At 38.7% G+C, this 16,186-nt stretch overlaps 2 protein-coding genes across 2 annotated transcripts; one reads left to right on the forward strand and one right to left on the reverse strand.

Moving 5' to 3' along the window:
• The first annotated feature begins 1,395 nt into the window (after nucleotides 1-1,395).
• Nucleotides 1,396-8,215, forward strand: LOC127436806 (desmin-like). Its single transcript, XM_051691204.1, has 11 exons — nucleotides 1,396-1,595; nucleotides 3,289-3,457; nucleotides 3,568-3,717; nucleotides 3,875-3,994; nucleotides 4,087-4,182; nucleotides 5,673-5,807; nucleotides 5,913-6,023; nucleotides 6,113-6,223; nucleotides 6,576-6,700; nucleotides 7,668-7,982; nucleotides 8,128-8,215. The coding sequence occupies exons 1-11, from the start codon at nucleotides 1,396-1,398 to the stop codon at nucleotides 8,213-8,215; spliced, it is 1,620 nt and encodes a 539-aa protein (XP_051547164.1).
• Nucleotides 8,216-12,499: 4,284 nt separating this feature from the next.
• Nucleotides 12,500-15,559, reverse strand: LOC127436583 (phosphoacetylglucosamine mutase-like). Its single transcript, XM_051690853.1, is given in 8 exon segments — nucleotides 12,500-12,625; nucleotides 12,718-12,798; nucleotides 12,905-13,065; nucleotides 13,354-13,546; nucleotides 14,175-14,308; nucleotides 14,527-14,594; nucleotides 15,041-15,225; nucleotides 15,353-15,559. Coding segments are annotated over 8 exon segments (1,155 nt in total).
• Nucleotides 15,560-16,186: the final 627 nt, after the last annotated feature.

A 16,186-nucleotide genomic window follows, 5' to 3' on the forward strand; every position in this document is an offset into this window, starting at 1 on the left:
AAAACTCTGCTTATAAACCTAAGTTTCTATCTTGGCATCTTCAATTTAAATCCAGAAATTTTGTTTTTAACAAATTTTCCTACTTGGGGAGTCCCATTTTACAAACTTTTACATTGCAAAGTTGCAATGGGATTTATGTTATAGAGTGTACAAAGTGTGGGAAATTATATATAGGTGAAACAAAACATACCCTAGCAGTTTGTTTAAAACATTTGTATCAGGTGGGTCGCCAGGAGCCGGGCAAAATATTATATTTTCATTTTAGAGGACATCCAGTTGCAAACCTTAAGATTTCAGGCCTAGAAAGTAATCGACTGTGGTTAACCCAACAGCGAAAGAAGAAGGTGGTGTACTGGATAAAAAAATTAAGAACAATACAACCAAAAGTTTTAAACCAAAGATATAATAGAATATAGTTCTAATGATTTTGGTAAGGCTTCTGGCTAATTTTAACCTTACCCCTTTTTTCTGATATTATCAATTTTTAGTCCGGAATTTCATCCCTATATGGACCCTATATATCTTTAATAGTCCACTGTATAATGTTTAGGGACTTTTATTTTGAAAAGATATATATATATATATATATATATATATATATATATATATATATATATATATATATATATATATATATATATATAGTGTGTGTGTGTGCGTGTGTGTGTGTGTGTGTGTGTGGGTGTGTGTGTGTGTGTCCTCCCAGGAATACATTAAGCATGTCCTTCACAAAAATGTGTGCCAGAGCATTTCTGTAAATTTAGACCTTTTAAACGTCTTTTGTTTCCAAACTATCAATCTATCCATCCATCCAACTATATAGATATCCATCATCTAACTATCTATCTATAAATCTATCTATCTTTCTATCCATCCATCCATCCATCTCTCTGTCCGTCCGTCCGTCTATCTATCTATCTATCCATCCATTCATCCATCCATCCATCTATAATACAATTTTACAATTTAGCAGCCTAACTTCAAAAAGTAGGCAAATCAAGCAATAATTCTGCCAGAGTATTCATCTGTTTCCGCAACGGTCACTGAAATTGTTTTCTGTCGGCTAATAATAATTATTTTTGATAATGTCATCATAAGCAGATTTCTGCAACACCTCTATGATGAAATCATCAGTGCTTTCAATCTTCAAAATTTTAGACAGTTTTATTGCTGAGAATTTCATTAAAAAGGAACCCAGTCTTGCCATCTCTATTTTTGCGCTCTTCGCGGTAGCCCGTCAGATAGTTCAGAGGGTTCGACTCTGTGTCAGATTGAGGTTCGACATTCCTCGTCCGGTGGGCCGGGTCAATACAGCAGGTATAAAAGCTGTTCATCCTTAGTTCTGTAGCATCCACATCGTTTCTGGAGACGCGTAAGGACCCATCCTCTTCAACCATGAGTCGCAGCCCGGAAAGAATGTCCTCCTACCGCCGTCACTTTGAGGGTGGATTCAGCTCCTCTTCCACGATCCAGGTGCGGGTCTCCAGTCCTTCACCCACTCGTGTCCCCGCGCGCCACCGCTCCGCAAGTTACTCCCGCAGCGGGACACTGGGGCGCAAAACGCAACCTGGCACCAGCAGATCACGCATGACCAGGTGAGTCAGTTTAAAGCTCAGTGTTTTTTTCCCCACATTAAAACAGTTTAACTCATTAAGAAATGAAAAGCATTTCTGAAACACATGTTTAAATTCATAAGCATTCACGTAAGATGAAGACTAAAAGCTGTTTTATTCTACATAGAGATGGTACCCCTCATGGGGGTTGCATAATAAATCATAATTCCCATGTATCCTAAATATAATGGTGGGACTTAGTTGTTATAGATCTGGGCTAATGACCAGATGACTAAGTAATAAGCACACCAGGCAATAAGCAGACTATTGCCTGGTCATAATATGATATGATATGACCATAATATGATAACAATGTTAAGGGGGTAGTTCACCTGAAAAGTATCTCATCATTTACTGACTGTCATGCCATCCCAGATGTGTATGACTTTCTTTCTTCTGAAGAACACAAATTAGGTCTGTACAATGCAAGTGAATTGGTGCCAAAATGTTGACATTCCAAAAACCACAAAAATGCATCATATAAGTAATCCATATCTTCAGAAGTGATGTGATAGTTGTGGGTGAGAAACAGATCAATATGTAAGTACTTTTTTGTTAGAAATTCTTCTCCCTGCCCAGTAGGGGGAGATATGCATGAAGAATGTGAATCACCAAAAACACAAGAAAAATGACTGAGCAGGGAGGAGAATTTATAATAAAAAAAGGACGTAAATATTGATCTGTTTCTCACTTACACCTATCATATCACTTCTGAAGACATTGATTTAACCACTGGAGTCAGATGGATAACTTTTATGCTGACTTATTAGATTTTTGGTGCTACAAAATTTTGGCACCCATTTACTTGCATTGTATTGTCCAAAAGAGCTGAGAAATTCTTTGAAAATCTTCATTTGAGTTCAGCAGATGAAAGAAAGTCATATACATCTGGGATGGCATGAGTAAATGATGAGAGAATTTTCATTTTTGGGTGAACCATTTAACCCTAAAAAAAGTGCTTCATGTTGTAATATCTATATTAACTGGTTTGATTATATTAACATGTCTAAATCAACCTGAATAAAATGAATGATTCTGAAAAAGTTACAGCAACAAAACCATTTTAGGGGTTATAGCAAGTAAACATAAGTAGCTCTTTTAGGAAACAATTGCAGGTCACCTCTTTTTACAGTGTAATAAAGTGCACTTTAAAGCATCAGCTAAACAACACATTTTCTTTCAAAAACCTCTTAGTTTTTATTTTGTATCTTTAAATCAGTTATGTTTTGATGTTTGGCATGATCAAATGCAATTCCTATGTAGCCTAAATGTGGTGGTGTGGCTTAGTGGTTAAAAGATCTTGGCTGATGACCAAAAGGTTTGAACGCCTAAAGGGGCAATTCATGTGTTACCACAATTTAGGACCTTGATGAAGGCACTTAACAACAATTTCATCAAGAAGAGACCATCTTTCAGAAATGCATTAAGTTGCTTTGGCTGCAAGTGTAACTGGTCCTGCTCGACCCGCTCCAAGCAGGATTCAAACCGGACAGCTATCACATGCCAGCTGGCTTCCATTACACAAGCATCAGCTAAATGACAAATTAGATGGCTTTCGGAAAACCCTAGTTTGTGTTTTGCAAAGTAAAATTACTATATGTTTAGGGCGTTTTGCATAATAAAATGCAATTTCTTTGTAAATATGTGTATTATTCCACTCTTTTCCTCTCTACAGTAGTGTGAGTATGGGTACACTGTGTCTGGGCATGGGTTGGGGGGTTGCTGGAGGTGCACTGGATCTTGATGCTGCAGCTGCTGCTAATCAGGCTTTCCTCAGCACTCGCACCAGTGAGAGAAAGGAAATGATTGCCCTCAATGACCGTCTGGCTGTTTATATCGAAAAGGTAAGATGCTTTTCACTTGTTCCCTATCTGTCTAAACCTCTCCTCCTTTTCATCTGAATTTGCTCTTGGTTTTTCTATGTTGGTCATTGTGAGTTTTGTGGTCATTACAGGTACGATCTCTAGAGCAGAGCAACAAGCTTCTTGAAGCAGAGATTGATGCCATTAAGGGTCAATATGTGAAGCCATCTGGCCTGCGTAAGCTCTATGAGGACCAGCTGAGGGAGCTGAGGAGGATCGCTGACCAAATGAAAGTCCAGCGGGTGAGAGATGGATCAACAGAACTTTCACCCACATGTACACCCTAACTCGCCCACCACTGTGTCAACAGTCTGACAAGAGACTTTCAGTCAGTTCTAGATTATGCATCACACTAACAAGGGTCATCATGGTAACCACTTCTTATCTGTGCTATCATAGGATCTGGCGGTGGCAGCACGGGACGCCATGGCGGGTCAGCTGGAAATGCTGAAGGTGAAATACGAGGAGGCTGTGGAGGCCAGGAAGAAGGCGGAGATGGAGATTGAAGCCTTTAGACCGGTAAGCAAAGATGTGACCACATGTGTAACGTTTGACAGTTTAATATGAGATTGATCATAAATGATGGAATCCACACTTTCTGTGTCTGCCAGGATGTAGATGCAGCAACATCTGCCCGCATCGCCCTGGAAAAGCGAATGGAAAACCTGGAAGTAGAGCTTGAATTCCTGCAAAGGATTCACAAAAAGGTGCAGCCCATTTACATGCCATAGTGGAACTCATACAGTATACAATCTTTGTTTCAATTTATAATAATGGAAGAAAAATGTATTGCCCATCTGTCATGTGTTTTTATAGTCAGTAATTGGGTATTTCATTCCATTAATAGAGTTAAGAATTAGTTAAAGGGATAGTTCACACAAAAATAAAAATCCTCTCATCATTTACTCACCCTCATGCCAGCCCAGATGTGTGTGACTTTCTTTCTTCTGCAGAACATGAACGAAGACTTTTAGAAGAATATTTCAGCTCTGTAGGTCCATACAATGCAAGTGAAATATATGACCAAAACTCTGAAGGTCCAAAAAGGACATAAAGGCAGCATAAAAGTAATCCAGGCTCCAGTGGTTAAATCCATGTCTTCAGAAGCTATATGATAGGTGTGGGAGAGAAACAGATCAACATTTGATCAACATCACCTATTTTTTTTTTTTTTTGGCTAAAAATCTCCACTTTCACTTATTTCTTCTTTGCTTTTTGGCTATTCACATATTCATGCAAATCGCCAACTAATGGGCAGAAAGGAGAATTTCAGCCTGATCTCACATAAAATTCGGCAAGTGTACGCCGATTTTTCTTTAGCCGAAATCGGTATATGTTGACCGAATTTTAAAACACTGCCCCCAGAGGCTAAAGTGGTAAATGTTATAGAGCATAAAAACAAGTGTGACATCAGTTTATATCCAGGAGAGGTCGCCAGAAGCCAGTTGTAAAGGGAATTGTTTTCAGCTGTACAGGGTGCAAAACAGTGAAGAGAAATCCTTGTTATATTTAATCTACCCCCCAACCAAAACCCAAATCTAACCATTAGTAGAGACTAAATGCAATGTTAGGGATAAAAATGCAACCTTCTTATCACGCTCATTATTGTTTATACAAACGTGAATACTTGTTTAAATGGAGATTGATCTGTGGTCTCCCGTGCAACTGACGCAAGACGCTACCAGTCGCGCCACGAGGTAAACTAACTCTTGTGGAGCCGTTGCAAATATGTCTGATGGGAGACAGGGCATGTCAGTGAGTCGGCAAACTGTTGCGGATCCTATGGTACCGGAATTTTGGGAAACAGCATGCCGACTTCCCGTGTGATTATGTTGGAGAATTTATAGTAAAAAGGACTTAAATATTGATCTGCTTCTCACCCACACCTATCATATTGCTTCAGAAAACATGGATTAAACAACTGAAGTCGTATGGATTACTTTTATGCTACCTTTATGTCCTTTTTGGAGATTCAAAGATCTGGCCACCATTCACGTGCATTGTATGGACCTACAGAGCTGAGATATTCTTCTAAAAATATTTGTTTGTGTTCTGCTGAAGAAAGAAAGTCATGAGGGTGTGATGAGAGAATTTTCATTTTTGTTTAAACTGTCCCTTTAATTTGTCCAGTTAGGCAAATTGACAGCATTCTAACAAGTAATTTTGCTCAATTTTGTGTATTCTTTCTTGTTATCAGGAAATTGAAGAGTTGATGGCACAGATTTATGGATCTGTGGCCAAGGTAGATGTGGCCTTCTCTTTGCCTGACCTAGCCAGTGCTCTCAAACAGATCCAGGTTCAATATGACAACATCGCTGCCCAAAACCTGCAGGTACCCACACAAGCCACAAATATGCCTGACTATCCCTTGTATTTACCTTCAATGCTTACCTGTGCTAATGTGTGCTTATGTTTTTTTCCATCTGGTGTTCACTAGGAGATGGATGCCTGGTATAAAACAAAATTCCAAGATCTAAACCAAGCAACATCACGGCATGTGGAAACAAAAAGGAGCGTCAGACAAGAAATCACCGGTTTCAAGAAAGATGTGTGGGAAATATTTTTCCTATACTTCATATAACAGTTACTCCTTTGACCAGTATGGCCTTATATTTGTGTGTTTGAATGTGTTGGCAGATTCAGAATAAGCAGAGAGAGCTGGATGCTCTTAACACCAGGAATGAGGCACTGATGCTACAGATCCACGAAGCCCAGGAGAAATACAAAAAAGAGGAGGAGGAGCTAAAGGTGAGGACACACCCTTAAATATGGAACGTCAGAAACAAACCTATAAACTAAGCTTTACTATTGCTAAAACTTAGGGTTAGGGATTTGATCAACCACTAACCCTAAGTATTTAACTTTGAGCCTGTAAGCAACCATCACAAAAATACCCTCGCAACCACCTTGCAATGCCCTATCAACCATCCAGAACACGAGCAATCTTATAGCAATGGGCTAAAAACATTTAGGACACCTTAGCAACTGCAAAACAACACCCTGGGAACTGTGACAACAGCATTGTGGTGGCCAGTTTAAAAGGGCAAGATACATTACAAATCAAGTTATTTTTCAGCTCTTACTAAATCATGTGTTATAGGCCCGTATAGAAGCGCTGAAGGAGGATCTGAAGTCTATTAAGGGCAGGATTGCACTGTTGCTGAGAGAATATCAGGATCTGCTCAATGTGAAGATGGCACTGGAGATTGAAATCACCACATACAGGTACTGTAATACCGCCATTAGACCAGAACACGTGCACACACAGAACAAATGGACTGGAAACCTGTTGCATTTATAAACCTTCATTTATTTGAGCTTCCTGTAGAGTTTAGCATGGCAAACAAGATGCATTATAAAGTGTTAGATATTGAAAAATAACTATGATACACATCCCGGTTTGGTGAATTACGCCAGAGCCATGGAGAAATATATAAAAAGACACACTTTATATACACCTATCAGCCACAACATTAAAACCAGTCCCCCTCGTGCCACCAAATCAGCGTCAACCCGCATCTCAGAATAGCATTCTGAGATGATATTCTTCTCACCACAATTGTACAGGGAGGTTATCTGAGTTACCGTAGATCTAACCAGTCTGGCCATTCTCTGTTGACCTCTCTCATCAACAAGGCATTTTCATTCGCAGAACAGACCGCTCACTGGATGTTTTCTGTTTTTGGCACCATTCTGAGTAAATTCTAGAGACTGTTCTAGAGCGTGAAAATCCCAGGAGATCAGCAGTTACAGAAATACTCAAACCAGCCTGTCTGGCACCAACAATCATGCCATGGTCCAAATCACTGAGATCACATTTTTTCCCCATTCTGATGGTTGATGTGAACATTAACTGAAGCTCCTGACCCGTATCTGCATGATTTCATGCACTGCACGATTTCATGCACTGCACTGCTGCCACATGATTGGCTGATTAGATAATCGCATGGATGATTGTTGGTGCCAGACTGATCGGTGTATGTCTACAAGCTAATTTCGAACATTTAGCGCAAGCCTTTAGCTCAATAGGTATTTAGCATCATGAGGAAAATAAATTCCGTGAGGTGTATCCAAACTTGTTGTGTTCACATCTATGTTAGTTGTCAACTACTCAGTATGTACATGCAACCATCCATAGGAACTGCAGTCTTTTAGCTGTTTTAAATGACTGCCTTCTTTGTGGTGTCAACAGGAAGTTGATTGAAGGAGAAGATAGCCGCTTGTCCACCATGGTCGGTGGTCTGTCTCTCATGAGCGGTACCATGATGAGCATGAGCACAGGTATGGTCAGCAGCACTTCTGGGTCAGCGTTCAGCTCAGCAGGTGCTGCAGCCGCCCACAGTCAGGAGGTCGGCGGATCTGTGAGTGCTACTGCCTCAGAGAAGGTGGTCTCCTCCTCCAGCAGCTCAGAGAGCAAGATAGTCGACCGCAACCATCACGAGTCTGTGGAGCAGTTCACCCAAGAACAGGCCGTGGAGACGACGGAGAGAAAGACGGTCCTCATCAGGTACAAATAAACCGTTTTTACCCCAATAGTACACAAAAACATCTCACTGTTTTACTGCAGATGTGAAGATGGCCAACATCTGATCACCTGGGAAAGGTCTGTAGGTTAATTTTAGAGCTTAATTCCCATCTTTCGTTGGTTTTAGAACAGTTAAGACAGAAGAGGACATGATTCAGAGGGACACACAGGAACGCACCATCACCATCTCTGGCGCTGCGGACGAGAATGATTGAATGAAACCCTTTGAGCAATGAGGCCTTGTCACACATCTCCAAATCAAGCTCATTTCATCCACTCGGCTAAATGTCTCTAGATTTCATCTTGCTGAAGTTTCTCAGTCTCTGTATTTCCTATCACTTGATGGAATACAGATGGTAGTATTTTAGATCACTTATATCTAAAGGTACCATCGGTAATATTTCCCTTATTAACAAGTTGTACTCCTTAAGGAATAGTTCACACAAAAATGAAAATGCTCTCATCATTTACTCACCCTCATGCCATCCCAGATGTTTATGACTTTCTTTCTTCTGCTGAACACAAATAAAGATTTTTAGAAGAACAGAACGCAACTCTGTTGGTCCATTCAATGCAAGACAGTGAATGGTGGCCAGAACTTTGAAGCTCAGAAAAGCATATAAAGGCAGCATAGAAGTAATCCATAAAACTCCAGTAGTTAAATCCATATCTTCAGAAGCAATATGATAGGTGTGGGTGAGAAACAGATCAATATATAAGTCCTCTTTTTTACTATAAATTCTTGTCCCTGCCAAGTAGGTGGCGATATGCATGAAAAATGCAATTCGACAAAAACAAAAGAAGAATGTGGAAGTGAAAATAAAAGTTGACATTTATAGTAAACAAAAAGGACTTAAATATTGATCCTTTTCTCACCCACACCTAACATATCACTTCAGAAGATATGGATTTAAAGTATGTATTACTTTTATGTTGCCTTTATGTGCTTTTTGGAGCTTAAAAGTTCTGGCCACCATTCAATTCCATTAAATGGACCAACAGAGCTGAGATGTTCTTCTAAAAATATTTGTGTTCTGCAGAAGAAAGAAAGTCATACACATCTGGGATGGCTTGAGGGTGAGTAAATGATGAGAGAATTTGCAATTTTGGGGGAACTATCCCTTTAAGGAATGAGTTGTAATTTTGAAACATATGTATAAAATCATGAAAATTAACATAAGATGAAGACTCTAGTCATATCAGTAACCTTATAAAAGCTGTGTTATTCTACATGGAGAGGGTCCCCTCATGGAGGCTGCCATATTAGGACCACACAACCAGCCGAATACTACTTGCTTAATCCAGGCCACTAGGTGTCAGTATAAGTCCCAGACAATATGCATACAAAATTACTGAGTACACCTTTAAGGGGAGTTTGCTGAAGGAGTTGTGGACCAGACCTCATGCCTCAGTGCTATCAGAACATGTGACAATAAACAGGCAGTAACAAAAAACATGTCTCGCATCATTTACTGCCTACATTGTGCTTGAGTAAACTGATAAAACAGTTTTAAGATTTATTTAAATTAACTTTCTTTTGAAAACACTGTATTAAGTTCATAACACAAAAACAATATACAGTATAAAATCTCAATCATAATCTATCCTCATACAGTGCAGTTCAGCTCATTTGTATTTTATATTGGAGAAAGCTGCCCAATGTTGACTGCACATATTTTTGATGTTAATGTATTTAACATCTTATACTGAAATATCAAAGTTCATGAAAAAGTAAATGAGTTGCACTCTCTTAAAATGAGTATGAATTTATTTATTTTTTTAACATGAGATTGACATGCTTAAAAAAAATTACATAGTCATACACTGCCTTTTATAAAGACTGTTGATCATTCATACAGTTCAAAGTGTAAACCATGAAACATGTCTCCTGACAAACATTTGTTTGTGCCAGTGTAAATTTGCAGTATCGGTGATACTGATAGCAGAAATTTCACTGGATAGATAGGTACTGCATACAAGTATAGTATTTGTGTATGTATGTGTATGTGTGTCAGATTAGTGTAAATGTTTAGGCTCATCTCCGCGAGACGATACACAGCCAAATTGACTTTATGCACATTCAAACAAACACATTTAAGATTTAATCATTCTAATCATGTATATTATCATAATAGAAAATAAGCATTACACTGTTAGAAATAAATGTGCAAAAAGTTTACCTTTAGGGGTACAACGTCTTGTCACTGAGGCAGTAACCTTAAAGGTACACCCACTGTACCCTTTACATGTCAATTCTGTTCCAGTATGTCCCAATCTGTCTCAATTAGTACCTTAAGGTGGAAAGAAGGAACAGTGAGTGTACCTATGAGTGAACTACTCCTACAGACAGTGAATGATGCAGGTATGTGTGTTGTGACGAGGACGAGGGTGGAGCCGGGCCGTGAGTGCGCATGCCCGGCCCCCAGTCGGGCTAATCAGACGAAGAGAGGGATAAAGACGAGCCGCACCACCTTCTACATGTTTTAGGGAATTATCAAGTTCATCAGCATGACATCTAAAAATCATTATTTATTTTTTTTTACAATTAGCACTGATGATTTAACATGTAAATTCAGTACAATTAATTATATAAAAAATTACGCTTTAGTAAAATTATACATTTAATCATGTCCCCGGACCATAATAAGGAATATTCCTACCATCGGAGCACTTCAAGCTTGAAGTACCACTTGTTTTCAGCAGGGGGCAGTAAGCAGAACTCCAGCTGTATAGGTAACGTGCAGCAGCACAGACAACAAACCACACTCAGGCTTGCATGACACTAGCGTTCTTGCATTGAAACACAGCTGGACGGAGCACAATTCCGGAAGCAGGGATCTCGTTTTTCTAAGTTTCAAACTACGTTTAACTTAACAAAGCAACTTAAAAACCCTGTGGACCCTATGTTGCCACATAACCAAAGTGAGATGCTTCAAAAGCGTCTGTCTGACGCATGTGTATCTCGGACAGATTGATAAATTTAATTGTAAAATGAATTACTGTGGACTGTAGGCCAGTGATAGGTTTATGTTGAATAATATGGAATTAAATAATATATTGACTTAAAGGTGCAATATGTACGAATTTTCATGTAATATTCGCCTTTTTTTGCTTGTAACGCAACTTAAAAAATGAGCCCCTCCCGGACTTCCTAGGTTGCCTATTAAAGCCTGTAGTCTGAATTTCATGCGAAGGGAGTGGGTCGCTTTTGCCGGGAAAATCCAAAGGATGTGAATTTTATGCGTGCTCCCGAGAGCCTTGGCTCAGACAGTAATAGATTCTCTTCCGCTATTCAACAGCGACAACAAACTGCAACACTACGTAACATTATCTTAGAGATGGAATCCATCAAATGTCCAGCTTCCAGCACAACACCGACTCCTACACAAACTCAGAGCAAGCAAAAAAAAAAAAAAAAAAATTTATCAACTGAATCCAGTCTGGCTAAGAGCGAACGTGATCGTGGTCGAGCGAAAAACTAGTGTGAACATCGGCAGGGCATTTGATTCCTGGAGGGACCTTTGTTCGGTTTTGGGGATCAAAACCAGTTTTAAATTTGGGGATCAAAACCGACCCTGAATTGCCGTTCTTATTATTGGACAGGTAAGCTTACATAACTGCAAAGCATGTGAAATATAGTGCCATAAGAATTGATCTGTGTAATTTTAGCTAACTTGATCTTGCCTGCTAACGCTGACGAATAGCAAGCTACCTTGCTTCGTAACTTTCAAATAATTACAACAATCTTCTCTTTATATTAAAAGTCAGGTTTTCAGGATCAATTTAAGCAAATACGCTGGTTTCTTATTCGTAGTACAACATATGACATACAAAACATACAGTAGTGCAACATAACAGTGCAACAATAAACTGTCTGGTATAGTTTGGTAGTATGTAGCTGTATGTGTGTATCAGTATGCTAGGTTAGCTGATAAGTAGTTTAAGTTTAGTCTCAAAGTTTGTAGTAAAACAATAATAACTGTGTAATTTTAATTATGCTACCTCATCTGTCAGCATGATGCCAGTGAATCACGTTCAGTCTCTTTGTACGTTACGTCATTGTTTTGTCCGATGCACACTTGCGTCCCTATGGAGTGTGTGTATGAGCACAAGCAACAGGTAGCTGGCTGCAGTTCACTTAACGGCCACAGGTGTCATTAATAACAAGGGTTTCTGAATATCACATACTGCACCTTTAAAAAAAAAAGTCACTTTTGTATTGTCTTATCAATGCTTTTTCATCTGCCACAACAATATAATGGATTTTAATTATCTGAATGATTACATTTATAATATACAGTGTATTATATTTATAATGATTTAAATATAACTATTTATAATTATTTTATCATTATATATTGAATTATAGTTATTTGAGGGCCTTTCCCAGCAAATATTTATATATGCAACTAATTGCAATTAATTCGATTAATTAATCGGCATATCATGTAATTAATTTGATTAAAAATTGTAATTGATTGACAGCCCTAGTTACAATATTACTTCACAATGGTAACTGCACTCACAGTTCAATGGCCGCTGGCCTCAAACTAAACTCCAATGTCGTACTCTTGCGCTGCATGATGTAGATGCTTCACTCCTGTTTTTGTACAGCATACCATGACCTTTGGAGAGGTCAGAGATCACATTAACAGCTCATAAGCAGTGAATGTAGGCATCGATTGTAACATTTAATAATAACTGGGGTATTTTTTACCTTCATGACATCCTTCAAGTAGCGAGTGGAGCTGCCATTAGCATATTCTGTCTGAACTGCAATCTGCAAATTCAACCCTGCCTGCACATACACAATTAATGATCCAGTTCACATTTTCAATGGATCAATCAATCATTCTTCTAGACCTTATCTGTATGTGTTAAGAGCGTGCTGGTGTGTGTAGAACCTGTATGAGCAGCTCTTTGATGTAGGTGCTGATGAGGGTGGCAATCTTGTCTCCGTCCAGGAGATGGAATCGTCCTTCAGAGTCGGTGTAATAGTACACAATACAATCGGCGTCACCATCAAATGAACAGCAGCACTCCCTTGCACCCATGCTTAAACCTGGAAATAAGAAGGGATGGTAAAAGCGAGAGATTTGTCTTTCGCATTTCAGTTATTCATAAGATGATTCTTTATGAAAGGTAAATGTAATGTTTTCCAAGTCTTCTTTTATCATTGTGTAAAATATGAAAAGATGCAGTCTCGATGTCGGCTAATACTAATTAAGACATTTCAACCTTTTTCTGTTCATATGAAAGACTGGGATCAGAGGCATTGTTCTTCTTGCCCCGTTGGGATCTCACATCTAATGGGATGTTACTTGTCAAGGGACACTGAGGAGGTTTGACAGGACAGGAGGTTTTTTCTGGACGTTGACATAATCTGCTCCACACATATGGTTGAGTTTCCCACTACTGCTGTAATTTGAAAGCACCACCTGCAGTTCGGAGTGAAGAAACGGCTCCATTTCTTTCATCTTCAATGCTCCAGTTCCATTGGCTCCTTCCACCACCAGCCCCTTCTGATCATCAGTGCGATTTGGGGCCTTTGGAAAACAATGAGAACTTGTGTCTAGTCTGTCTAACACTAATTTGTGAAACACCAGAAACTAAGGGATTAATATTAAATATCAAAACATAAAAAGATTTAGTAGTAATTTGAATTCTAAGGGTCAAAGAAGTAATATGGCCCCTATAAAGGAATATTCCTGGTTCAAGGCATGTTCAGCTGAATCAACAACATTTATGGCATAATGTTGGTTGCCACAAAAATAATTTGCCCCTTCTTTATTTAAAAAAGAAAAAAAAAAAATCACAGTTTAAGAAAGGCACTTACAATGGAAGTGAATCGTCCATAAAAATTTAAATACACATTGTTTCAAAACTTTGTTTAGAAACTATACATCTAACTCACACTAAAATCATGTGAACACACATTCATGTCTTGTGGCTATACTTTTGAAATAGTGAGTATTTTAATGTTTACGGATTGGCCCCCATTGACTTCCATTGTAAGTGGCAATTTTTTTAAGAAAAGGAGAGGCAAGAGTTGCAAATTTTGTTTGGGGTAATCAACATTATACTACAGATGCTGTCAAATGAGTTTAATTTGTATTAAACCCAGACTCCCATCAGTCAAATTCAGTATCATTAATGTTTGTAAGTTGTTTGTATATTCTGGGTGAGCTGAAGAAAAGCCTGTAACAGTTTCTGGTAGTAGCCCTCTACTGTAGCACTGCCATAGCAGCCATGTGTGTTGCAACAGCACACCATATAATGCAACTGGGGAGTGGTGACCAGACCATAATCTTAAAGAGAAACACACACACCCATAAATCTGTGACAGAATAACCAACAGTGCAGTTCAACAACCTTTTTACTGCTATATCTTTGTGCAAACAAACAGCACTTATACTTAAAAATAAAAGCTGACAATTTTATATAAAGGGCGCTCAAGTGAGCTTTGCTGCAAAGTTCTTCAGGTTGATAAATTAGATTCTGTAATGCAAGGAATACATGAATACACCATGACTTTTGCCTCCCAAACAAGAAACGCCATCCAACATGGCCTGGGAGAGGCTGGTACTGCTTGGCCTAGGGAAAACAAAAATAGTGCAAAAAACACTATGCTTAAATTATATTTATACTCTAAATGATGCACTGAAATACTTGCAATCAGCTAAACTACCTATGCAAACAATTATAACATATAGTATATTTCATACAAGTAACATATAGTTATCTGGTCTTTACAGCAAAATAATCCATACAGGGTAATCAGGAGGACCCCGATGCAAAATATTTTTAGCAGTCATTACAGAAAATTATTTGTCCGCTGAATGCTGCGATTGACCAGTCAGAGTCAAGTATTCCAGAGAGCTGTGTAATAATAAGGCATATACTGGCTGGGTCACTATGTTCCATAAGGTTTAGTATACAGGTTTAGTCACTACTCTTTTTATAGGATACACTTAAGCTCTCAAGACTTTCTGTTTTATCAGTAGTTAACCTGTCTGGTGTGTAAACAGACATCGGGCTACCTGGTGTCTCTGCCAATGTAGACACTAGCTGGTTCGCTCATGCTGATGTTCTCTTTCTCAATAATGTCTTTCAGCACTGTGAGAAGAGAATCCTGCTCAGCATTAGCTAGCTGTGTGGCACAGACTTCCCACGCCACTGTCACCATCTTTCCCATTGCGTCAATAAGCTTCACCCCATTGTCTTTCTAGGAGTGAGAAAGTGCGAGAGAGAAATATGAATGGAGTGGATGACAATAGTGCAGCTCCTTTATCTGAAATGTAAAAACACTCGTATTGCATTGTCATGACAGCAAATACAGGCACAACTCTTACCTCTGGGTTATGGGAGGCAGTGACCATGACTCCAATGTTGGACTTTGTCTTTTTGGACCTCAGTGTGGCCAGCAGCCCCTTGCGGAACATGACATGGTGCAGGTGTTTGGCGTGAGAGCGGAATCCTGCGGTGCCATACTGCAGTGTCAGCCCGTCCGGCTTCGGGTGCAACTTGGACTTTTGAGATAACTCCTCAAAGTGGACCATCACTAAAAAAAAAAAAAAGCTTTATCCCCTAAGCTTCGCCATTTGAATCAAAAGAACTTTGTCTCTTTTACAACTTTTATAACAGGATCACCCACTTCGATTGACATTAAACCCAAACCACAAAAAACTGTTTGTTGTATACAAGATGAATTATGAATATTTGTTTTGTTTTGTTGTCCTGAATTATAAACATGAAATTTCACGGAGCGGTTAATACAGTACAGTACGTATCAAAACACTACAGCATATGCACCCAGATTAAAATAAAAGTGAAACTGGCAGTTTTTCAAACTAACAATGCAAGATAAAACAAGATACTCAAAAATAAATATAAATCAATGAGTAAGTGATCTAACTGTTGCTCATGATTTTTCACTCCAGTTCAAACAGCACTTTTAAATAATATGTACACACTTACAGCCAGAAAACTATACATATCAATAAAAAGTAATGTAACACTATTAATCTGATCATGGCATTAATAGTAAGTGTTGCAGAAAATTATTATTTTATTAGATGTGAATGAATGAATGTTTGAATGTCCTTACTTTAACACATTTTCCGGGCTTGCAAACGAAAACAACACATGCAAAATAATTTAGAGCATTATTACATTTCTTAATTTGT

This window comes from Myxocyprinus asiaticus, chromosome 47 (genome assembly GCF_019703515.2).
Source record: "Myxocyprinus asiaticus isolate MX2 ecotype Aquarium Trade chromosome 47, UBuf_Myxa_2, whole genome shotgun sequence".
Taxonomy (NCBI): domain Eukaryota; kingdom Metazoa; phylum Chordata; class Actinopteri; order Cypriniformes; family Catostomidae; genus Myxocyprinus; species Myxocyprinus asiaticus.